We start from the raw sequence: 25803 nt of genomic DNA on the forward strand, positions 1-25803 counted from the left end.
AACTCCTGGAAGAATCCCAGGAAGAACTCCTGGAAGAATTCCCAGAGGAGGACCTGGAAAAATCCCAGGAAGAACTCTTAGAGGAAACCCAGGATGAACCTCTGGAAGAATCCCAGGGGTAACTTCTGAAAGAATCCCAGGAGGAACTCCTGGAAGTATCCTAGAAAGAACTCCTGGTAGAATTCCAAGAGGAACTCCTGGAAATATCCTTGAAAGAATTCCTAGAAGAATACCAAAAGGAACAATTGGAAATATCCCCGGAGGAGCTAATCAAAGAATCCCATGAGGAACTCCTGGAAGAGTCCCAGGAGGAACTCCAGGAAGAATCCTAGGAGGAACTCCGAAGAATCTCAGGAAGAAGTCCTGGAAAAACACCATGAGGAATTTCTGGAAGATTCCCAGAGAAGGACCACCTAAAAGAATCCCTAGAGAATCTCATGCAAAAATCTCGGGAGGAACTTCTGGAAGTATCCTAGGAAGAACTCCTGGAAGAATACCAAGAGGAACTCCTGAAAAAAAAACAGAAGGAACTCCTGAAAGAATTCCTAGAGGAACTCATGGAAGAACCCCAGGAGGAACTCATGGAAGAATCCCATGAGGAACTTCTGCAAGAATTCCAGGAGGAACTCCTGGAAGAATCCTAGAAGGAACTCCTAGAAGAATCCCTTGAGGAACTCATGGAAGAACTCCTGGATGATTCCTAGGAAGAACTCCTAGAAGAATACCAAGAGGAACTCCTGGAAGAATCCTAGAAGAAACTCCTGGAAGAATCCCTAGAGGAACTCAAGGAAGAACCCCAGGAGGAACTAATGAAAGAATCCCATGAGGAACTTCTGGAGGAACTCCTGGAAGAATCCCAGGAGGATTTTCTGAAAGCAAGTCCTAGACGGAGCCCAGGAGGCACTCCTGGAAGAGTATCAGGAGAAACTCCTGGAAAAACTCTAGGAGGAACTCATGGAAGAATCTCAGGAGAAACTCATGAAAGCATCCCAGGAGGAACTCTCGGAAGTATCCTAGAGAGAAATCCTGGTAGAATTCCTGGAAGAACTCCTAGATGAATACCAAAAGGAACACATAAAATAATCACATGAGAAACTACTAGAAAAATCTTAGGAGAAACTCAGAAGAATCCCAGGAGAAAGTCCTGGAAGAATACAAAGAGGAATTTCTGGAAGAATCCCAGGAGGAACTAATGGAAGAATTCCCAGAGAAGGACCTGGAAAAATCCCAGGAGGAACTCCTGGAAGAATCTCAGAATGAATTCCTGGAAGAATTCCTAGAGAAACTCATGAAAGAATCCCGGGAGGAACCCCTGGAAGTACCCTAGGAAGATCCCCTGGAAAATGCCAGGAGAAGTTCCTGGAAAAATCCCAAGAAGGGTTTCCTGGAAAAATACCAAAAGAAAATTCTGGAAGAATCCCAGAAGCAACTCGTGGTAGAATTCCTTGAGAAACTGCTGGAAGAATCCCAGGAGGAATTCCTGGAAGAATTCCAGGAGCAACTTCTTTAAGAATCGTAGGAGAAACTCCTGGAAAATCCCGGGAGGAACTCCTGGAAGAATCTCAGGAGGAAGATTGGAAGAACCCCAGAAAGAACTACTGGAAGAATCCCAGGAGGAACTTATGGAAGAATCCTGAGAGGAAGACCTGGAAGAATCCTTGAAGGAAATCATAAGAATCCCAGAAAGAACTCCTGTAAGAATACCAAGAAGAATTTCTGGAAGAATCCCCGGAGGAACTCCTTGTAGGATCCTATTAGGAACTCCCTGAAAAATTCCAGGAGGAACTCCTGGAAGAATCTCAGGAGGAACTCCTAGAAGAAATCCAGGAGGAACACATGGAAGAATCTCAGGAGAAACTCCTGGATGACTCCCTGGAGGAACTTCTAGAAAATTACCAAAAGGAACTCGTGGAAAAATCCTAGGAGGAACTAAGAAGAATTCCAGGAGGGACTACTGGAAGAATACCAAGAGGGATTTCTGGAAGAATCCTAGGAGGGACACCTGGAAGTATCCTAGGAAGAACTCCTGGAAGAATTTCAAGAGGAACTCTTTGAAGAATCCCTGGAGGAACTCCTAGAAAATTACTAAAAAGAACTCGTGGTAGAATCCTAGGAGGAACTTAGAAAAATTCCAGGAGAAACTCCTGGAAGAATACCAAGAGGAATTTCTGGAAGAATCCCAGGAGGAACTCCGGCAAGAATTCCCATAAGAGGACCCAGGAGGAACTCCTGAAAGAATTCCCAAAGGATGACCAGGAGAAATCCCAGGAGGAACTCCTGGAAGAAACCCAGGAGAAACTTCTTAAAGAATTCCAGGAGGAACTCCTGCAAGTATCCTAGTAGGGGAAAAGCACCAATTTTCGACCCAGTACTAATTTTCGACCCATTCATACGATTTTGGCCTTCTTTGTATGGAAATCCGAAAATTGGCACAGAATTCTTGTGGGTCGAAATTTAGTGCTTTTCCCCTAAGAACTACTGGAAGAATCCCTGGAGGAACTCCAAGAAGAATACCAAAAAAACACCCGGATGAATCCCAGAAGGAGCTTCTGGAAGAATCCAAAGAGGAACTCAGAAGAATCCCAGGAGGAACTCATGGAAGAATTCCAGGAAAACTCCTGGAAGAATCCTAGGAAGAACTCCCTGAAGAATCCCAGTAGGAACTTCTGGTAGAATCCCAGGAGGATCTCCTAGAAGAAACCCAGGAAGAACTAAAGAAAGAATCTCAGGAGAAACTCCTGGAAGAATCCTAGGAGGAACTCCTTGAAGCATCCCAGTAGGAACTCCTGGAAGAATCCTAGGAGGAACTCAGAAGAATCCCTTAAGGAACTCCTAGAAGAATACCAAGAGGAACTCCTGGAAGTATCCCATGAAGATTTTGGGAAGAATTCCCAAAGGTGGACCTGGAGATATCCCAGGAGGAACTTCTGGAAGAAACCCAGGAGGAACTCATGGAAGAATCTCAGGAGAAACTTCGGGAAGGATCCCAGGAGAAACTCCTGAAAAAATCCCAAGAGGATTTTTTAGAAGAATCCCAGGAGGAACTCCTGGAAGAATACCTAGAGAAATTCCTGGAAGAATCCCAGGAGGAACTCCTGCAAGACTTTCCAGATTAGGATTTGGAAAAATCCCAGAAGGAACTCCTGAAAGAATCCACCGAGGAACTCTTGCAAGAATTCCCATTGGAGGACCTGAAGAAATCCCAGGAGGATCTCTTGGAAGAAACCCAGGAAGAACTTTTGAAAGAATCCCAGGAGGAACTTCTGGAAGTATCGCAGGAAGAACTCGTGGGAAAATCCAAGGTGGAACTCAGAAGAATTTCGAGAGGAACTCATGGAAGAATCCCAGGAGGAAATCATGGAAGAATCCCAGGAGGAACTTCTGGAAGAAACCCAGGAGAGACTCCTGAAAGAATCCCATAAGAAACTCTTGGAATATTCTCAGGAGGAACTCCTGGGAGAATGCCAGGAGGAATTCCTGAAAGAATCCCAAGAGGAACTCCTAAAAAAACCCAGGAGGGATTCCAGGAATAATCCTTGGAGGAACTCCTAGAAGAATCTCAGGAGGACACCAGGAAGAATTCCAGCAGAAACTTCTGGAAGGAGCCTTGAAGAATTCCAGGAAAAAAAACTGGAAGAACCCCTGTAGGAACTCCTGGAAGAGTCCCACGAGGATCTCTTTGAAGAATCCCTAGAGGAACTCCTAGAAGAATACCAAGAGCAACTCCTGGTAGAAACCCATGAGGAACTCCTGGAAAAATCCCAGTAGGAAGTCGTGGAAGAGTCCAAGGAGGAGCTCCAGGAAGAATTCCAGGAGAAACTCCTGGAAGAAGCCTTGAAGATTCTCAGGAGAAAGACTGGAAGAACTCCTGGAAGAAAATCAGGAGGAACTCCTGGAAGCATCCCAGGGGGAACTTCTGGAAGAATTCCTGGAGGAACTCTCTGCAGAATACCAAGAGGAACTCTTGGAAGAATCCCAGAAAGAACTTCTGGAAGAATTCCAGGAAGAAGTCCTAAAAAAGTTTCAGGAGGAACTCCTGGAAGAATCCCAGGAGGAACTTTTGGAAGAATCCCTGGAGATACTCCTTGAAGAATCCCAGGAAGAACTTTTGGAAGGATCCCAGGAGGAACTCGTGGAAGAATCCCAGGAGGAATTTGTGGAAGTATCCTAAGAGGAACTCCAGGAAGAATCTCACGAGGACACCAGGAAGAATTCCAGGATAAACTTCTGGAAGAAGCATTGAAGAATCTCAGGAGGAAGACTGGAAGAACCTCAGGAGGAACTCCTGTTAGAATCCCACGAGTAATTCTTGGATGAATCCTAGGAGGAACTCTTAGATGAATACCAAGAGGAAATCCTGATAGAACCCCATGGGAAACTCATGGAAGAATCCCAGGAGGAACTTCTTGAAGAATACCAAGAGGAACTCTTGGAAGAATCCCAGAAGGAACTCCTGGAAGAATCCCAGTAGGAAGTCTTGAAAAATACCAGGAGGAACTCCTGGAAGTATCCCCGGAGGAATTTCTGGAAGTATCCGTGGAGGAATTTCTGGTAGAATCCTAGGAGGAACTCTAGGAAAAATCCCAGGAGGAAGTACTGGAAGAATCCCAGGAGGAACTTCTGGAAGAATCCCAGGAGGAACAGCACTAGCAATTATTCTGGGGATTTGAAAAATCAACAGATCTCATATAGAATTTTGCAAGTTCTCCTAAAATATCTTCATAAATACTTGACGGTAAAGCTTAAATTGTTTTGTAGAATTTACTATAATTAAATGTCGAATATTTTGGTGTAGAAAACATTTTTCTTGATTAACTACAGTTTCATTCACGGTTTTGTTTTATTCATAGGAATTCTACTAAACAGCTCGAAAACTGATTATCATTTTTTCCTACTTGCGAAAGTTCTAAACCAACTTTTTTCTAGTGAATATCTTGGAAGAAATTCTTGCATTACTTTGAATGTTAGTTGAGGAATTCCTGAAATGAGAACCATACGTATAAGGTAAATATTGCTCAACGACTGGGTAGAACAGCTAGTAAACGAGGTGCTTTCGGCATATAAGAATTCCGCAATTTTGCTTTTATCTTAAGATTCTTGAAAGTGTTGAATTTTGGAGTAGAGATTCTTATACGAAATTCCTCAAGAAATATGCGAAAGGAGGAGAAACTTTTGTGGAAGCAGATAAAAACAACAGATGGATAACGGAACAACGAAAGATAAGTGATTAAACATAATATTTTTTCTAGAGGTAAATGATTGCAGGATAATCAAAACATCTCTAAAGAATTAAAAAAAAAAAAAGAATTTCTCTAGAAGTTCCATCAGCATCTTCATAAAAAATATCCTTGAAATTAATCGGTATTCCTTTCCTGACTTCTGGTTTCCAGAGAATTCGGGCATGAAGCTTCTAGGAATTTCGTCATGGAAATGCATATGAGTTCAACCCCACAAACCAAAAAAAAAAAAAAATTGATTTACACGTTACGTAATTTTAGCTTCAATCGTATAAAGCCTCCATTGTATTTTTTTTATACACGCACTCCAGCCTCACCCCCTTCCCTAAATGCTTGCGTAATTATTGAACGCCCATATTTTCTAGGGGCCCACATAGCCATTGCGGAACACGCGCAGCTATTCAATAAGACCATGCTGAGAGTCGTCGAGGAATTTTTGAAAAGATTTTTTTTTTTCGATTCTCCAGGGCATAAAGTATCTTCGTACCTACCACAAGATATAAACGTGTAAAAATGGCAAAGAAATCTCTCAGTTATTAACGGTGGAAATGCTCATAAGAAGTTGAGAAGCAGGCGTTGTCCCAATTGGGACGTAATGCCAGAGAAAGGAAGCAAATTTGTTACCCCTAAAATATCTGTTCTAATAAAAATCAAACACTTCTTATGAGTATTAAAATAAATCTCATGCAGTTTCATGGCATGGGGAAGTTTATCTTCCGAACTCATGCATACCCTTCCGCCAACCGTGTTGCACCGCAGCACGACTGCAAGTGCAAGGATATAAAGTCAGCAAGGAATTTTAAACCACACGCATCGTCATACGCTCAGCCGAGAACGATTCAAAAACCAATTCAACATTCGACGCTGCGAGAGAAAGAGCGAATAGGAAGGGCTGCCAAAGGCACAATTTAATGAAATCATGGCGATGATTTCAGCTGTTCGATGAGTTTTATGCATGATTTTGACCTAACGATTGTGGTCAAACGGTAAGTCAACCAATGTTGGTCTCCAAAGAAGTTTGGTAGAAAACAGTATGATCAATGTTTTCTAGAAGAACACTTTTTGTTAAAACGATATTGCCATACATTAAACTAGCAGAATACCTTCAATAAGCGTATTTTTTCGGGTGTTCGCTTCAAAGATGTCAAAATTAATGTACTTAAAACATTTTATACAATTTTTACGTCCAAGAAGCTTTGAAGCATGAAGGTTTAGGCTTTCCATTCATGTGCTCAGATTATTTTTTTGATAAGTGGTTAGTGAGATAACGAAAATCAAATTTGAGTCAGTTTTAAAACATCGAATATTGAATAAATCACTTAGCAGTGATTTCCGACCCTATGTTCCATGGACACTTTTTCATGTCTCAAGGTCCTCTATCTACTCTAAAAATATGCACAACCAGGAAGCAAACACCCTGTATACTCGGTCTCTAGTAAAATTGGTTGACCGTAAGGACTTGGCCGGCACCGTTATTGACATCTTAAATTTGAGCTCTCGATTTGTGCACATTGCTAATCCCAAGCCCCATTCATTAAATCACTGTGCAATTTCGAATGCTGTAGTCCATCACTGAGTAGCAACTACGAAATGCCCATGTTCATTCTTATGGTCATGTTTTACCGATATCTCCGAATCTTGTGTATTTATAAAAATGGCGTCGTTGACAAATTTGTTCAGTAAGTCGAATGATGTCATTGTTCAAGCCATGAAATTCGAGGTAGCAAAGGCGATATTAAAAATGAATCTTGTTTTGCGGATATCGCAGGAGGCTGGCCACTAGGAAAGATGGCGTCTTCTGACAATTTGCTCTGTAGCTCAACGGCTAGCATTATTTGAGCCAAAAGATTCGAGATTTCGCCAACAGGCGGCTCTAGTGAGCATAAAAATTTTGTTTTGCAAATATCTCTGAATCCTGACTTCTTAGAAATGCGGTGTCTTCGAGAAAATTGATATTCTGTTAGTCTATCTTTAGATTTAATATTTTGCCATCAGGTGGTACTAGTGAGCAATAAACTTTTATTTTAAAGATATCTAGTGATCCTGACCACTTAGAAAGATGGCGTCTTAAAAAAAAATGTTTATTTTAGCCAAGGGGCTCGAAATTTTGGCACAAAAAATCATACTCACTAGTGCCGTCTTGGGGCAAAATATTAAATGGCATGGATCGAACAATGTTAACCCTTGACATACTGCATACCCCCATATAATTGACTCTCTTGATAACAATCGAGCAGTACTCTACTTTTGCTGGCTCTACGTCCTTCAAGACATGACCTGCGCCACAATGTTACGCCAACTAACTCGGTCCATGGCTGCTATCCTCCAATTTCTCGATCGCCCCAAACTTCCAAGATCCTGCTTCACTTGGTCAAACCACCTAGCTCGTTGCGCTCCCCTTCGTCTTGTACCGGCCGGATTTGAGGTGAACACCATTTTTGCGGGATTGTTGTCCAGCATTCTCACAACGTGTCCCGCCCATCGTACCCTTCCAGCTTTGGCGACTTTCTGGATACTGGGTTCACCGTAGAGTTGCGCAAGCTCGTGGTTCATTCTTCTCCTCCATACGCCGTTCTCACATACTCCGCCGAAGATCGTCCTAAGCACACGTCGTTCAAAAACTCCTAGCGCTTGCAGGTCCTCTTCGAGAATTGTCCACGTATCATGCCCGTAAAGGACCACCGGTCTTATTAGCGTCTTGTACATGGTACACTTAGTATAGCAGTGAAGTTTACCAGACCACAAGGTCTTGTGGAGTCCGTAGTAAGCACGACTTCCGGCAATGATACGTCTTAGAATTTCTCTGCTGCAGTTGTTATCCTACGTTATCAATGATCCAAGGTAGACACATTCGTCCACCACCTCGAACTCATCCCCGTCGATCATCACGCATCTACCAATGCGAGTTCTATCGTGCTCGGTTCCTCCAGCCAGCAGATATTTCGTCTTCGACGTATTTACCTTCAATCCAACCCGATCTGCTTCACGTTTCAGCCTGGTATACTGTTCAGAAACCACCTGGAACGTTCTTCCGACAATGTCCACGTCGTCAGCAAAGCAGATGAACTGGCTGGGTTTATTGAAGATCGTGCACCGCATGTTGAAGCCCGCCCCTTTCATAACACCTTCTAGTGCAATATTGAACAGGAGGCAGGAAAGACCATCGCCTTGTCGAAGTCCTTTACGTGTTTCAAACGGGTCCGATAATGCACCCGATATCTTCACACAGCACTGTACACTATCCATCGATGCTTTGATCAGTCTAGTCAGTTTCCCGGGAAAACCATTCTCGTCCATAATCTTCCATAGCTCTTCGTGGTCGATGGTATCATAGGCCGCTTTGAAATCGATGAATAGGTGGTGCGTAGGGACTTGATATTCGCGACACTTTTGGAGGATCTGCCGCAGCATAAAGATTTGGTCTGTCGTCGATCGCCCGTCCACAAAACCGGCTTGATAACTTCCCACAAATCTGCTTGCCAGTGGCGATAGACGACGGAAGATGATCTGGGAAAGCACTTTAAAGGCTGCGTTAAGAATGGTGATCGCTCGATAGTTCTCACATTCTAACTTGTCACCCTTTTTGTATATTGGGTATATTATTCCCTCCTTCCACTCCTCCGGTAGCTGTTCTGTATCCCAGATCCTGGCTATCAATCGGTGCAGACAATTGGCCAATACCATCCTTTCCAGCTGCTTTGTTGTTCTTGAGCTGTTTGATAGCATCCTTAACTGAACTTAACTTAACTGATGAAGCCATTCCTCCTGCTGTCCTGATCTTCCTCCTCTGCGCCGTTTTAATGTTTTTCGTACATCAACAATCGAGCAGTGCTGCCATCTATTATCAGAATATGAAAACTTCAATGGCATTTTGGAAAGTTTTCGATCTATGCTTCAACTTTGCCAAATATCTCGGATCAGTATCTCCACATCTAGACGTTGCATTTTTCAAAAACATAATTATAACCCTGATTTTTTATACGACCGATTCTTTTTACGAGCCCCGGAGAACGGTCGTAAAAAGAGATTGGGGTGTATGAGAGTCACAGGTTTTCAAAATCATGAATATTGAACCGTCGCATGCCTAGTTTTGGTGCTGAAACTTAGTGGTCCCATAATACGGGTTCTCCGGTGGCACCGGTCAAAATGACCAAAATAACCAAATGAACCATACAGGAATGAAATTTTCAAAGGATGTACCTAATTGCAGAGAATTTTCATGCCAAAACATCCATCAAACAAATAGCACTGATGTGAATTACATATGCAAAACTACGATGGAAACTTACTTTTCGGATGTTTCCGGTTTCGGGTTTCCGGAACCGGGTGCAAATGCGGACTACTACTTTAGATTACGCTAGTACTCACGAAACTACAGGGGCAGTAAAGGGACTTTTTTCATATGTAGCAGATTCCCGGTGGTCACAGTGACCAACTCCAGATCCCCTGGAGAGATTCTGAAACTAGACATGTGTGTCTTTCATTTAAGCCCAACTGAACTGAATTCACTCAATACACTGATCGAAAACGACCCTATGTCTCAATTTTTAACTTGTCATTTGGGAGAAAAGAAGGTTAAATATAATTTTTCCCTGAATATTTCTATGGATATGTTCAGACATTCCAACAGTAATTTCCCTTCATCAGTTCATTGCGGAATATAAGGGAACGAGAAAGCTGATCAGCTAGCTAAAATAGGGTCATCCACTCAATTTATTGGACCTGAGCCTTATTTTGGAATAGCTCCATGTGGTCTTAAACTAGAATTAAAGAATTTAGAAAGGACAAAGATAAAACTTACCTGGACCAATACATCCGATTCCCGTCAGGCGAAACGATTCATAGAACCGGACGCCAGAAAAACACTAAGGTTAATAAACTTGAATAAACATGAGTTAAGTACTTATACTGGACTAATCACAGGTCACTGTCCTAGTAAATACCACTTAAAAATAATTGGAAAGTTGCAGGAGGATAAGTGTCGTTTCTGCAAGTTGGAGAGTGAGAGCTCTGAACATTTAATGTGCGAGTGTGTTGCACTTTACCGTAAGCGTTGTAGATATCTTGAAAAAGGCTTATTAGAGCCTTGGGAAATCTGGAACTCTCATCCCAAACAGGTACTAAGTTTCATACGGAATGCAGTACCTGATTGGGATACACGCCAATTGATGGGTGGATAGTCACTTCTTATAGTGATGAGTTCTCTCAGCGCGGCAAAAACAAAGAGGATGACACCACAAAAGATCAAATAAATGGGCGCAGTGGTAATATGTTTCCGACACTGGAAAAAAAACTGATCACCGCATTTTTTCAAAAAAAAATCTTTGACATTTTCTTAATCTCCTCTAGAAACAACAGAATTTTCAAGGTGTTCAAGTATTATTTTGGCTTTATTCCACAGATTTTAAACCAAATTTTTTCAATAATCCGGTGTTCTACAGATTCATTCAAGAATTCCACTAAAAAGTGTGAAGGAATGGGTTTCGATTCGTTACTCGCTGCATGATGTTAACCCCTCTACCAAACAGCTTCATTTTTACACCACAAAAAATATTCAAATCGCGATTACTTTTTTGTTTCTCAATATTTTTGCACCATTTTTCACTAGTTCTAAAAAAACTCTTCTATTTTTAGAATCTTTGTCGATATTTCCTATCAGTCATATGATTTGAAGATATTCCAATATTCCTTGGGGGACCGACAATTTACACACAAAATTTCTTTGGCTGCCATTTTGTTTACAGTTAAACTATCAAAAAAATAAAATTTGGGATATATAATGTCAGGTAATAAGGAGCTTTTCTGAAAAAATCATACAAATCGGTTGAGCTGTCTCCAGGAAATCTCAAAATTACAATTTTTTTGTTGAAAAAAAAAATGATGCTACTAGTAGAGGGGTTAATGTCTATGCACAAAAATCGACAGTTACCGTTTTGACTCATATTACGAACACTTAAGGTCAATTCTAATGCATCTGATAGTCATAAGGTACCGTGGGGCAAGTGGGTAATGGAATTCGCATAGTTGAGATTCTTCAAATTCTAGAGACTTTAAATTGAAACAAATGAGGTCGTGTATATTTTTTAGCTTGACTTCCACCAAATATAAGCAGCATGCTGAAATTATTTTTTATGAAAAATTGAAGAAAAAATACAGAAAAAGTTTTTAAAAAATGTCTCCTTACTTTTCACTTTCCCCAAAAGTGGGGCAAGTGAAAAGTTCACCGTTTTAAACAATAAATTCAAAAACAAACAGTTATATTCACGATTTATATTAGCTTTAACATTTGTTAAGGCTTCCCAATGAACAATAACATAAGTACCGTAATTTCGGGTGAAATTGATCATTTTTCACGGTTTTTCTAGTCTGTTTTCTATAATATTAACAATGCCAAATAACTAAATGCAGGAAAACAAGTACGAAGGTGAGCCTCATCGACTTATGTACCGAAATTTTCTAACAAATGTCATTTTAGTGTTAACAAATATCTCTAAAATAAAAAATCAGAAAATCTCATTTCGGGGTGAAATTGATCACTTGTCAATGCCATTATTGTTAGTTTTCAAAACAACTCTGCATAATAAATTTGAGCTCCCTGAATCCGAATATGCTTGTCAAATTCTTAACAATGCAATATTTATATAAATAACGAATAGTTAAATTTCAAGAATTACGCGGAAAACGCCTAAATGTATGCAATTTCCTAAGGAATTCAATGATATCTAACAGAAATTTAATTATTTCAACCATATGAGCTAATTGGTACGAGTTTTGGTGCTGAAATCTGGTTTTGGGATATATCTCAAGCATCCTCACAAACTTTCAGGTTTATACCATGTTCAAATCTTTGCTTATAAATAGAAGTTCATAGGTGTTTGTCAATACAGCACCGTGCATGATTTTGAAATTTTACATTATTTTCATAGAAATGAACATTCTTTAACGCAAAAAACTTCACAACACACAATTCGACAATAGTTACGACAAACAACGTTCATTTATTGCAGCTTACATTGATATTTGTGCTCCATTACGAATAAATGAAATCATGTGATACGATGATCAATTTCACCCTTCTGATCAATTACACCCGATTTTACGGTAACATGTAAACAAAGAAAATTCTTTTCACTTGAATTTTCTCCTGTTCAGTTATGTTAGTTGAAATGATTCGACAACATTATAACTGCAACATTTCCAATGTTAGTTCTTACATTATTGGACAGCAATTGCATTTTTACTCTGTAGAATTTCCACCGCTCGTTATTTGTTTTTGAGAAAGTCGGATATGATGTCGGATAACTCTTCGGGAGAAATCAAACGGAATCCTTCAATAACGTACTTCGAATCTTTTTTGTGTGGATAGACCTATACTCCATTTTTAGGTTTTGAACTAGCTTTACATAGACATTCCACGAGATTTCCGTGTGTTCTCTAATATTGCAACTTTTCAGTCAACGTCTTCCTTTTAATTGGCTGCTCGAAGTAGACATATTAATATTGTAATGTTTGGCAACATCTTTTAGAGAAGTTCCATGATTTCTAATAGCTTTTAACGCTTGAGTATAGTGTTTCTTGAATTATCAGCACGTTATGTGTTTCTATGATAATTGCGAATCATGTTTACTTAAGGCTACTTAAAGAGAAAACACAAATTCAATCTCTAATGATAAACTTTTCACTTGCCCCACCTGATAAGAAAATTGTAGGTGTTTAAATTTAGTTATTTTTAGGTCTACGTCGAATTAATTCTAAAACTTTTTTTATTGCAGTTTGAAACTGTCACAGAGGACAACTAAGAAGTGGTACAGGAAATTATTTTCCGCAACTTTTTTCCACTGAAAATAATAAAATAAGATTGTACGCCGCCAACTTGTTACGGAGTAACAGTTGACAGGTTAACAATTTTTTGCTTTATTATGCAATAATGACTGGAAAATCTCAGAAATCCCTTACCTATCGTAATGTTCTCAATGGCCTCAAAGGTTTACGCATGAGTTCAAAACGTTAATTCACATATTCAGTAAAATATATCAATTGTTTTCACTTACCCCATTTACCCACTTGCCCCGCGCTGATATTTGGGAAAATTTTAATTTCTTCGCAAAGTTTAACTATTAACTGTTGAGTGTTCTGATGTTTTTTTATTGAAACTTGTTCAGTGTTGTTTTTACTTAAAAGTATGGAACAACATTTTGATTCAAATGCTGAACACTGTGTTCATTCTGTCTCATATTCCGAACATCTTGATACAAATTCCGAACAGCAATCGAATCGAATTCAAACGAATAATTTCGCAAACAAATGTATCTGAACTATGTTTTACTGACCTCGAACTAGAGAATCATCACTACTTCCGAGGTATAAAATAATTTGGAAGACGTAAAATTGAATTGCAATCGACTGCCATTTTCAAGTAATTTGATGACATATTTCAGCGAAATATTTCAACCAAATCGCCATACAAAAACCGAGTGTTTGAAATATGAGTCTGTTCGGGGTTTGAGACAAAACGATAATTTATACAACTCAATTTTCAAAACCGTGGTTCAATCCTAAACAGGCAATGTGCTTTATCACTAAAGATGGCATACGTGTACTTATCATCAAACAACGATTAGCTACAAACGATTCCATAAGTTGGAGTCTTTCAAGCACCAACTACTTTGCAACGGAAACAATCAGCCGGTGTCCAGTAGCACCTAATCAAGTGTTTATCTAGTCCATTTTCGAGAAAATTACTATCATTATTGTCGAGCGTGGCAAAACTTAAAACAAACTGTTGACTCAGCGATCTAAGATTTGTTCCCAAACGCTTGGACAAACCTGTTTCAGTGCAGCTATCGTAATTCTCCACTTTGAATCCGTCGATTCCATGATGTCGTCTGTGATAAATCACGTTTTAGCAGTAAAATATCGGTTTTGCACTAGTCTGTTTTGGGGATCACTTTGCTTCGTCGTTAAACTTCAATTTCTTGGCACATTTTACACTACTTTCGTTATCCAAACAGTAGAATCCGGTTTGGCTGTTGGTTTTCACTTCTTCATTAGTTAACTATATAACAAATAATCACCACTTAATTTTGATGTATTATTCCTTAGCAGCTTTGACTTTACTCAAATTTGTGAAAAATATAAATTGTTGCACGTTCCATATCCACAATATTTTAGCTGATGCCAAATCCGAAAGCATTCGGTTCAGCGTCAGCGTTGTACACTTCTCCGATTGGTATCGCGACCGGTAACTGGAATTATACGAACCCTGGTTTCGTTTTGAGGTTTCAATTTCACGAATCTTAAACTGTTAACGGCGCAAACTGAACCGATCTCGGCAAATTCACTAAAAAAGACACGTTGTGTCTCGACGAACGGCGGATCGAGACTGAATTGTATTAAACGAAATCCGCTTCATGCAACCCCTGTTGCAATTACTTGATTGGAGAGGATAAGCGAAATGCGAAAGTGGATCATCGTTTGAGTAGCATATCGCAAAATTTAGACACGCGTTCCAAGTATATAAACTAGCAAGTAACTTTCATGAACAATTTTATCAGAGTCAAAAACCTCCTGAAATGAACAAGGGAAAGTGTACCAGTTATGGCTATAGTGGTTCCCTATTTAGCCATATTTGTTTTCTCGAAAACTTTCACATTTTGAATATTTTTGAATGTGTTAACATCAAGATTCATTGGTTATCAAACTACTAAAACACACAGAATGATTAAAAATTTGAAAATAATCAAATTATCGCGTATGGCGAAATAGGTAATCATTATGTCCATAACTGGTACACCAACCCTAATTGATGTTTTCTTGAACAGCATTATGATTCTGCTATAAGGGATGGTACACAAATTATGTCACGCTAAATTTCAACTTTTTTGACCACCTCCCCCCCCCCTTTGTCACACTTTTTGTATGAGTAAATTTTGTAAGACTTGTCACGCTTGGCTCGACCTCATCCCCCCCCCCTTGCACAATGGTCCGAAGGCGCCCAAAACCTCAAAAATCAAAGTTGTTTTATCCGAACAGTTATATTTTTCCCGACTTTCTTAACACTTCTGTGGTTCAAATCCAAAGCTTGAAGCAGATTCATTGAATTTTGAATTTTATACAGCTCCTTGAGTGGACCGTGGACATGATTTTTCAAGATAATGAATATTTGCAATCCATGTTTCACAAGCTATTTATGAATTTAAAAAGAGCTCAAGCTGCAATGGTATCTTCAGAGAAGTTGTTTGTATATACATAAAGTAAACCTGAGTTGAATAAAAATTTTCATACAATTCATACAAAGTGAATTAAAGTTAAAATTGTTCAAAAACCATATTATTTTTTTAGAAAAGTACCCTAAGACATTGGTAGCCCGCGATGAGAATAAGTTCATTCGAAAGCTAAAAATAAGAGCTTTCAAGTGGGGTACAAATTATTTTGCGAAAACTTGCGATAGACCACTTTCAACGCGTTTGAAGGTATACGGAGTGCAATTCTAATTAAGTAATATTAATCCTGTGATACGCTAGTACTTGCATTGCAATCGCAGTAGCCATGAATTGCATACCGAGAAGAAACGAAAAACTCGCTGCTATCTTCTTCTTCTTTTTTCTGCGTTACGTCCCAACTGAGACAAAGCCTGTTTCTAAGCAGGCAGGTGTTCTTATGAGCGCTTCCGCAGTTATTGACTGAGGACTTTCTTTGCCAATTGACCATTATTGCATGTGTATATCGTGTGGCAGGTACGATGATATTTTATGCTCTGGCAAGTCGAGAAAATTTACTTTACCAAAAGACCCTCGACTGGTGGGATTCGAATCCACGATTCTCAGGTTGGTCTAGCTGAATAGCTGCGCGTTTACCGCTAGGACTCTGGGATCCTACGTATACAATATTTTGGTATTATAATAACATACATTGCCAGTGTATAAATATTCTACCGAACTAATTAGTGATCTAATGCGACTCAACTTATGATAATAAATGTTGATTTGACAGCTGCTACGGATTGATTCGACTTACTTTGTACGAGTGTGGGATGGTACACAAATTATGTCACGCTAAATTTCGACTTTTTAGACCCCCCCCCTTTGTCACGTTTTTTGTATGAGTCCTTCAAAAATTTTGTAAGGCTTGTCACGCTTGGCTTGACCCCCTCCCCCCCCTTGGAGCGTAACGTAATTTGTGCATGACCCCTGTACGGGACGAAGCAAAATGTACAAATGAACCCAGAAAAAAGTGTTGTATGCGAGAAAACTCATCAATCTGGCGAGTTTATCCACGGTGGTTTGCGAGTTTGATGTAATTAGTATGAATGTGAACTTTCATGCGATTTCTGGTTGTCTGGGTGGACCACCTGTTGTTTAGCGTCTGCACTAGCCACTCCTCGAGTCCACTGGCCACCTCCTTTATAGTTCCGAGACGATGTGGGTGATAGCCGATGAAACGGCATTCCAGCCAAACTCGTCTTCACACATCCTCTGTTCCAAATTGTCCGGAGTTGTGTCCCGACCGCATGTAGCAAACATGCGGTTACGCATTGTGCGGAAACGCGGGCACACGAACAAAACGTGTTCCGCCGTTTCCTCTAAACCTGCACAAACTGGACATTCGGGAGAACCCGCATGACCGAAACGGTGTAGATACTGTCTAAAGCAACCATGGCCCGAAAGGACCTGTGTCAGGTGGAATGTTAGTTCCCCATGGCGCCTGTTGCCTGTTGCCAGATATCTAACCTCGGAATCAACCTGTGAGTCCACACTCCCTTGGTGGAACTGTCCCACGCACACTGCCATTTGACCATAGAGGCCAGTCTGGCAGTCCTACGTATGTCTCTTGTGCAGCGCCTTTCGAAGCACTCTATGTCTTCCATGATAAGGATACCAATAGGCACCATACCGGTGATGACGCAGAGTGCATCGTGTGACACGGTACGGTACGCGCTCGCAACCCTCAGGCACATTAGCCTATAAGTACTCTCTAGCTTGCCACGGTAGCTATCGGTACTTAAAGCCATGCCCGAAGCCGGGCCACCATACCTCAGTATGGACGAGGCGACACTGGCCAGAAGCTTACGCTTACTGGCGTACACCGCAGAGCTATTGAACATCATCCGGACAAGTGCCACAATAGCTGTGGAGGCTCTCTTGCAGGCATAATCAACGTGGTTACCGAAGGTAAGCTTATCGTCGATCATCACCCCCAAATGTTTGACGGAGCGCTACGAAGTGATCGTGCAGTCGCCTACACTGATCACCGCTTGCTGCACCGACTTTCGGTTGTTGACAACAACCGCCTCAGTTTTGTGGTGAGCCAATTCCAGTTTCCTGGAGCTCATCCACTCCTCCACAATTGCGATCGAGTGGGCTGCAGTCAATTCCACTTCTTCGATCGATTCATCGTAGACCTCCAGCGTAATATCGTCGGCAAAGCCAATGATGACCACACCCGCCGGGAATTTTAATCTCAACACCTCGTCGTACATGACATTCCATAACACCGGACCCAGGATGGAACCTTGCGGGACTCCTGAGGTTATGTGGAAGCACTTCCGACCCATTTCTGTGTCGTAGACTAATACCCGATTCTGGAAGTAACTTCCGAGAATCTTGTACAGATACTCGGGTATCCCCAGACGCAGGAGCGCATCAGAAATAGCCGCCCAACTGGCACTATTAAATGCGTTCCTTACATCCAGAGTCACTACTGCGCAGTAGCGAATTCCCCTCCTCTTAAGCTGGAGTGCTATCTCAGCGGTTTTCTTAACCGTCAGAATAGCGTCTATGGTGGACTTCCCTTTCCGGAAGCCGAACTGGTTGCTTGAGAGACCATTTACACCTTCAGTGTACCTCAAAAGTCTGTTGAGGATGATCTTCTCGAGCACCTTCCCCACCGTGTCAATCAAGCATATTGGTCTATACGCCGACGGGTCACCGGGTGGTTTCCCCGCCTTTGGCAATAGTACCAGGCTCTGCCTCTTCCACACATCTGGAAATACTACCTCGTCCAGGCATATCTGCATAGCATATCTGAACATACCGGGAGCCTCCAAGATTGCGACTTTGAGGGCCAGGTTTGGAACTCCGTCCGGACCTGGTGCCTTCCCCATGCTTAGGGATTTTGCAATCCCTACAAGTTCCTCATCAGTTACCCTATCCTCATCGCCAGCCCCAATCCCCGGCTGTCCTACGAAAGGAGGCCATGGGCTAGGGTTGTGGCGTGGAAAGAGCCCCTCGATGATCCCCTCCAGCATCTCTGGAGATTGCTCTGTAGGAGCCATTGCACCTCTTGTCTTCGCCATAACGATCCTGTAGGCATCACCCCACGGATTCGCGTTGGCACTCTGACAGAGTCCCTCAAAGGAGGCCTTTTTGCTTGCCCTTATCTCGGACTTCAGCGCGACTGTGGCAGCGGTGAACACCGCCCGTCGTTCTTCACGCTCCTGCTCGGTACGTGCTCGCTGCATCCGTCTCCTGGCCCATAGGCAGGCACGGCGCAGGTTCGCAATTGCTTGAGTCCACCAGTACGTCGGTGGTCTCCCATTCCTAGGGTAGACTTTCCTAGGCATGATCGCATCGCATGCACGCGAAAGCACCGCTACCAGTTCGTCCCCGCTTAGGCCGAGTAGGTTACGCTCACGGCGGAGCGTCTCTCTAAGTACTTCGTCATTGAAGTACGATGTCTTCCACCTACGAGGGCTTGGTCTTGACCTAGCCGCTTCCTCAACCCGCTGCCTGCTGTTGTTGTAGTCGATACTTTAGCGAACCGCCAGGTAGTCGCTGTGAGTGTAGGCATTGTCTACCCTCCAGTTCAAACTACTCGTTAGGCCAGGACTACAAAAAGTAACGTCGACAATCGACTCCGCTCCGTTTCGGCTGAAGATACTTTTGGTACCAACATTAGCCAGATCGACATCTAGCACGGCCAATGCCTCTAGCAGGATTTGACCTCGCTGGTTCGTGATACGGCTTCCCCATTCCACGGCCCAGGCATTGAAGTCACCCGCTATTACTACTGGCCTTCGCCCTGTCAGCACGGTCGTCATACAGTCCAGCATCTGCGTGAACCGCTCGGTTGACCAACTCGGAGGCGCATAGCATAGCTACAGAAGAGGACCCCGTTTACCTTGGCGATCACGAAGCCCTCGTAGGTAGTAAACACCAACTCCTGGACGGGGTATTTACCCGTCGTCCATATCGCCGCCATTTTTCCGGATCCATCCACGACCCAGTTGCCGTTGCCGGCGGATACTCGGTATGGGTCCGATATGATGGCGATATCCGTCCCCCACTCAACAACTGCCTGATACAGCAGTTGCTGAGCTGCGTCACAGTGGTTCAGGTTCAGCTGCGTTACCTGCACTGTGACTTTTCGTTTATGGCTCTTTAGAAGGTCGGGCACCTTGAGCCTCCCGTTGGATGCTTGTTGTTCACGAACTTCCCGGAACAAATCAAGCACTTGGGAGGGTTCTTGCAGCCTAGTGCCTTATGACCTTCCTCACCACAACGCTTACACAACTTGGTCCTATCAGGGTCTTTACAGCCCCAGGACTTGTGTCCTGGTTCCCTACACCTAAAGCAGATCACCGGTTGCTCATGTATGTTCAGTGAGCATACTGACCAACCAACCTTGATCTTACCTACCTTAGCGGACTTATTTGCGTCCGCCACAGGTAGGTGTACTAAGGCCACCTGAGTACCTGCCGGACCTTTCCGTAGCTGAACGGCAGCGGTGGGCACCTGAATCTCGCACTGTTGCCGCAGTGCCGTGACGAGCTCTTCTGCGTTGGTGATCTCGTCAAGGTTCATTTCCTTCAGAGTCACTGACTGCGTCAGAGCCCTCACCTCGACACCCTCGCCAAGGACCTCTTCCGCCACACTTTTGTAGGCGGCGCCTTTGCGCTCCTTGTCGCGCTTAAGCTCGAGGATCATTTCACCTGTACGAGTGCGTCTGACACTGCGTACGTCGGCTCCTAGATCTGCGAGCTTCGCGTCACTGCGCATCGCCTTCAGGACTTCCGAGTAGTTGGACTCTTCCGTCTTGATGATGATCGCATCACCCTTTTCGCGCTTGGCATCTACCCTCCTACCTTTCTTAGGCCTGGTATCCCTGCGCTCCTGTATTTCCAGCTTCTTATTCTTCTTCTTTCTCTCTACGGTTGTCCAGGGGGCGTCCCCCCCCCTGATCCGCCCTAACATGTGGTGATTGAGGACCTCTCAAAGGTCGCAACGCCCTGTTCCCATCACTCCGTGAGGGGCCAGCCTTTTCGGGCCCACCCTTCTCGGCTTTCCGGGATGCCTGGCTGTGGTCCGATTTCCCGGCACTTCTGCCGACTTTCGGGGTTAATATCCGCCTGGCCTTGCGAGCGTCGCCGGGTAGCTCCTCCCCTGACGGCTGCCTCGCACGCTTCTGCGATTGCTTGTTGTAAGCATTCGCTTCCGCAGAGATCGACACCATTTTCGCAAGAGATAGATTTTTTGTCAATTCGTTTTTGTTAAGGTGAAGATGAATCGAAGCCAAACCTCAAATTTTCAAGAGCATGAATCTGGAGAATCAAACATCCATTAAAGCTGAAAACTTAATCGATTGGTCACTAGCTAGTGGTGACCAATCGATTAAGTTTTCAGCTCAAACGGGTGTTTGGTTCTACAGATTTGTGCTCTTGAAAATTTGAAGTTTGGCTTCGATTCATCTTCACCTTAAAGATAGAGTTCATAACGTTCTTATGTACAATGCATGAACCCTGGCAATAATGGCATTATCAGCGAGATTGTCTATCCCAGCTGTTTTCACTCAAATAACTCTTAACTAAGAATTTGGATGTTGGGAGAACCACTATCTACCATCAACTATTGGGCGTGAAGAAATATGATTGACTATGAGGTTTGCTATCAAAGTCTTCAATTTATTTACTTTGAAAGCTTAATTTTATTCGTTCAAGCATATAAACGATATTTTATGCATATTGGAATGGACTGGCCCTTAAACAAAAAAGTTGTAAAATTCAACGGGGCACCCCCTAGATATGTGCCTTAGGGTAAGAAAAAAGCTCTCTCAAAATTTCAACTCATTTGGTTGCTCCCCCAGCTGGCGCATTCAATTCAAAGTTTGTATGGAATATTCGTCTCAAATATATTGAAAATTGACCCAATGTAACTGTTTCGTCTCGTACACTAGTTAATCGCGTTCAATTGAGCCCAGAATGACAAATTCACTAGTTGATACGCTAATAAACATAGTTGCCGAAGGTTGTATCTGAATTTAAGCTCATTTTCATTAAACTTTCAGTTGTTGAAAGTTAGGCTTAGATCAGCAGTCCCGTACAATCACACATGTGCATGCACCTTGTGCCGCAGCTCGCCCAGCGTCATAGGTGGCTATGATGCGCTTAGTGGCTACCACCCAGCTAAGTTGAAGTAATACTAAGCAATATTGCAAATCTACTTTAGATAGTTAAAACACCAACTGTATCAATTTTAATCATCATACAACCTTCTACAATATTGTTTGCTATGGTATCAAGTAGTGTTTTTGACATTCTGGGTTCAATTGAACGCGATCGACAATTTTCCTGACTCCAACAGGAGATGATGTGCTGTTTTCTATATGTTGGAGCTGAAAATCCCATATTAACTTCAATTCAATTGCGCCAGCTCATGGAACGACCAAATGAGCTGAAACTTTCAGGAAGTCTTCCTCTAACCCTAAAGAATAATCCTAGCGGGTGCCCCGTGGAATTATACAACTTTATTTTTCTCCCATACTAAGGTGGGCCAGTCTAATATTGGAAGCATCCTGCTATATTGTGATTCCAGTAAATTTTTTGTTCGTTGAAAGAAGCAATGCACTAGAATTTGGAATAGCGTTGATGTTTAACATTTGAGACGATAATATTATAATTGCGAGCGACATTGTGTATGCAGCTTTAATAAATAGGCATAAACTTGAGTGGCAATGTCATGAAGGGACACTTTTTTGAAAATAATAATAACTAGCTTCATTTAATTCAAAACAATTAATTATATATTACCGTTTTGATTCATATTACTGACACTTAAGGCCTCAGTGAAGTATAACCCAGCACAGAGCATACAAAATAAATCATTCTGTATGATTCCTTAGCGTTATTAAGCGTCGAAAGCCCTTAACTCTCGAATGGTAGGTAAAGAATACGATTCCGCAACTTGAATAATTTTTAATAAATCAAAATGTGTGGCCTTTTAATGATTCTTATTCCGGACGCTTCCTTACTTTTGCCTCATATTCCGGACACTTTGATTCGAATTCCGGACAGCTCATGATAATCATTAATGGAACAGTCAAATCATCAATTGAAATCGTCGAATCACTAAAGAGACATCTAAGGTAGTTGGGCATTATAAATTTTCAAAGAATTTATGGAAAAAGTTTACTAAAACGAGCCTCAAAATTGAGAACTTTTGAGCGGCAAAAATTGAAACATTTCGTGTGAAATGTTTCCCATACAAAGTAGATAGTCCGCAATTTGAAGCTGTCCGTAATATGAATCAAAACGGTATAAGCTTATGTGATGCAATACGCTACATTTGAGATAGTAAATTTTATGCTTCAAATTTCTCACGGCTCTACTCTTCAAAGCTACTCTCATATCATATGTGCTAAATCAGCCTATTCTGCAATTGAGGAATACGGCCATAGTTACACCACCATTAGACATGAAACACCTGAAAAATATTGAAACTTATTAGCTATTCGATGACCCTTTATAGAATAAAGCTAAGTATGCTGTTCCGCTCAAGAAAAGTAAAAATTTCTGCTCAAGCAATGATCAAGAAATTTTCTACAGTGAGCTCCCTTTGAATTGAATTTTTTTTCAACTGCGTACTGCGATCAAAGAAAAATGCTTTTCTTGAGCATTCTTGCAACAAATTTCCCACGCATCGAGATAGGCAATTACTTTTCTGTTGAAGTGCATACTTCCCTTAATACTAAAAGTTTTCGTCTTCTGCAGTGATTACAACCTTGGAACTACTACTACCGCACACTATGAGTAAATTTTCTTGCATGCAAGCTGGTCGCATAGAATTCCATGGATAAATCAAGGAACACCCATAGTTTCAAAAAACTCTTTGCGATGCCTGAAATTTAGATAGATTGAACTGATATTTTGCAGAAAGTTATCGAATAATATAAGGAAACTGTTTCTTTACGGGGAAGTGAAATCTGTGATGGTCGGGGAAAAATTGGACACCCTACTGAAGATACTTCTGGAGGAATTCCTGAAGTAACTTCTGAAGGAGTTCCTGAAAGAATTCCTGAAAGAAGTTCTGGAGGTATTCCCTATGAAGCTCCTGGAGATATTCCTGATGGAAGTCCTGAAGGAATTCCTGCAAGAATTCCTGGCGGTCTAACTAAAGGAACTCATGAACTTACTATTGGAGATACTCCTGGAGGAATTCCTGAAGAAACACTCGGAAAAAACCTGCTGGAATATTTGACGGAATTCCTGTACGAACTTCTGGACGAATTCCTTGAGGAACTCCTAGAGTTATTACGGAAGGAATTCCTGAAGGAATTCCTGGAGATACTCCTGGAGAAATTCATGAAAGAACTCTTGGAAAAATTCCTGAAGGAACGTCTAAAGGAATTACTGCAGTAACTTCTGGAGGAATTCCTTAAGGAACTCTAGGAGGTATTACAAAAAAAAAAAACTCCTGGAGGTATTCCTTTGGATACTCCTGGAGGAATTCTCGATGGAACATTTGGAAGTATTCTTGCAGGAACTTCTGGAGTAATTGCTGAAGTAACTGCTGGAGGAATTTCTGAAGGAACTCCTGGAGAAACTCCTGGAAGAACTCCTGGAGGAACTTCTGGAGGAAGTCCTGAAGGAACTCCCAAAGAAAGTTCTGAAGGAACTCTTGGAGGAATTCATAATGAAACTTCTGAAGGAATATTTAGAGGCATATTTGGAGCAATTCCCTGGAGGATCTCGTGAAGGGATACCTGGAAAAACTCCTGAAAGATCTCATTAGGAATCTCTAGCGGAAAAACTCCTGGAGGAATTCCAGAAGGAACTCCTGGAAGAGTTTCAGAACGAACTCTTAGAGGAATTTGTGAAGGAGCTCCTGGAGGAATTCCGGAACGAAATCCTGGAAGAATTATTATTGTAACGGGAAGTAACGACCAGTTCAAGACAGTGAAAAATAATACCTCCAATATTGGTACACTGTTCCTTTAGTTGAGGTACAAGTGATATCAGTTTAAGCAGTCTTGGAGAAATGCCTGCAAGAAATACTGGAAGGATTTGATGATGCAGGAAAATTTGGTAGAATCTTGAAGTAACTCCTGAATCAATAAAGGAGGATATTAAAGGTATTGTCAACTTAAGTTTGAAATATTTCAATGTAATGCACACCATAGCAAACGATGAAAAATCATTTTATCATTTAAATATCAAAATGGTAAAAATATGTTTGTAAAAACTTCAGCCTGACATAGTTTTGCGTCAGTTGAATTTAAGTAATCAAACGCAACAAACATATTTTTACTCTAACTCAAAATTTTTGAAAGTAAAAATTGAAAATATATTATTTTAGTTGAATCTGGTGGCAGTTACCACTGCCATGTAAAGAGTTAAGCTGTGCTAGGAAAAGTTTGATGTTTGCATTTTATTCAATAGAGATGGACGTTTCGGCACAGTGGTTTCATTTCTTGATTTTCTAACAGTTAAGTTTTGCGAAGAAATTAAAATTTGTACAAATATCAGCCAATACATGCCTATCAGATGAATTTGAAGTCACTGTTGGCCTTAAGTGTTCGGAATTTGAGACAAAACGTTAAATTTATTTGTGAAATTATTTGTTTGAATTAGATTTATTCTTGCTGATCGGAATATGAGACAGAATGAACACAGTGTTCGGCATTTAAATCAAAACGTTGACATAAAAACAATACTAAACAAGTTTAAATAAAAAAAATATTGGCACACATAACAGTTATCAGTCAAGCTTTTAGACGAAATTGAAATTTACACAATTATCATCTAATTTATGCTCATGAGATAAATTTGAAGTCACTGTTGGCCTTAATTGTTCGTAATATGAGTCAAAATGTTAATTCAGTAAACCTATCTCCAAAAAACAGAGCCACTGTGCAATCCGTTGGCTCGCTAAGCTAGAAATTATCGCGACCTCTTCCTACGCATGTGCTCTTCAACTCTAGAAATCAGCTGATGACGACATGCGGCATAATCCCGCGAGACAGGAACAAGTCGTTTGCATTGCCAATGGGCCAATTTGCAAATTTAAGTGTACTAATGGCCCAGTGCCCAGATTGATTAGGCAGAGTGAGCAAAACCCACACGTGAGCTCTAGATAAGATGCTTTGTCATTTTCGGTGCCTGAATGAAATAATCAGTGTTGGGCTTAAGGTAAAGGTATGATGAAGACACAAGCTGAACATTGAGAGCTCAAAGTGTCGCGGGAGAAAATGCATTCCCTCCGTGCTGAAACTTTGATGCATCAGTTTATGTAGTAATATAAGTAATTATGAAGCGCAATTAGGTTCATGATCTTGTAAGTTCAAGCCGTGATTT

At 41.5% G+C, this 25803-nt stretch overlaps 1 protein-coding gene across 1 annotated transcript in view; it reads right to left on the bottom strand.

The window, feature by feature from the left end:
• The window catches only part of LOC5568696 (facilitated trehalose transporter Tret1), a 34487-nt gene extending 19849 nt beyond the window's left edge, over positions 1–14638 (bottom strand). Inside the window, exon 1 of the mRNA XM_001652469.2 lies at positions 14064–14638. Coding sequence (XP_001652519.1) covers positions 14064–14114 — 51 coding nt within the window. The 5' untranslated portion in view covers positions 14115–14638. The remainder of the gene's footprint in view (positions 1–14063) is intronic.
• Between the last annotated feature and the right edge of the window lie 11165 nt (positions 14639–25803).

The sequence above is a fragment of the Aedes aegypti genome, chromosome 3, assembly GCF_002204515.2.
Source record: "Aedes aegypti strain LVP_AGWG chromosome 3, AaegL5.0 Primary Assembly, whole genome shotgun sequence".
NCBI classification, from domain to species: domain Eukaryota; kingdom Metazoa; phylum Arthropoda; class Insecta; order Diptera; family Culicidae; genus Aedes; species Aedes aegypti.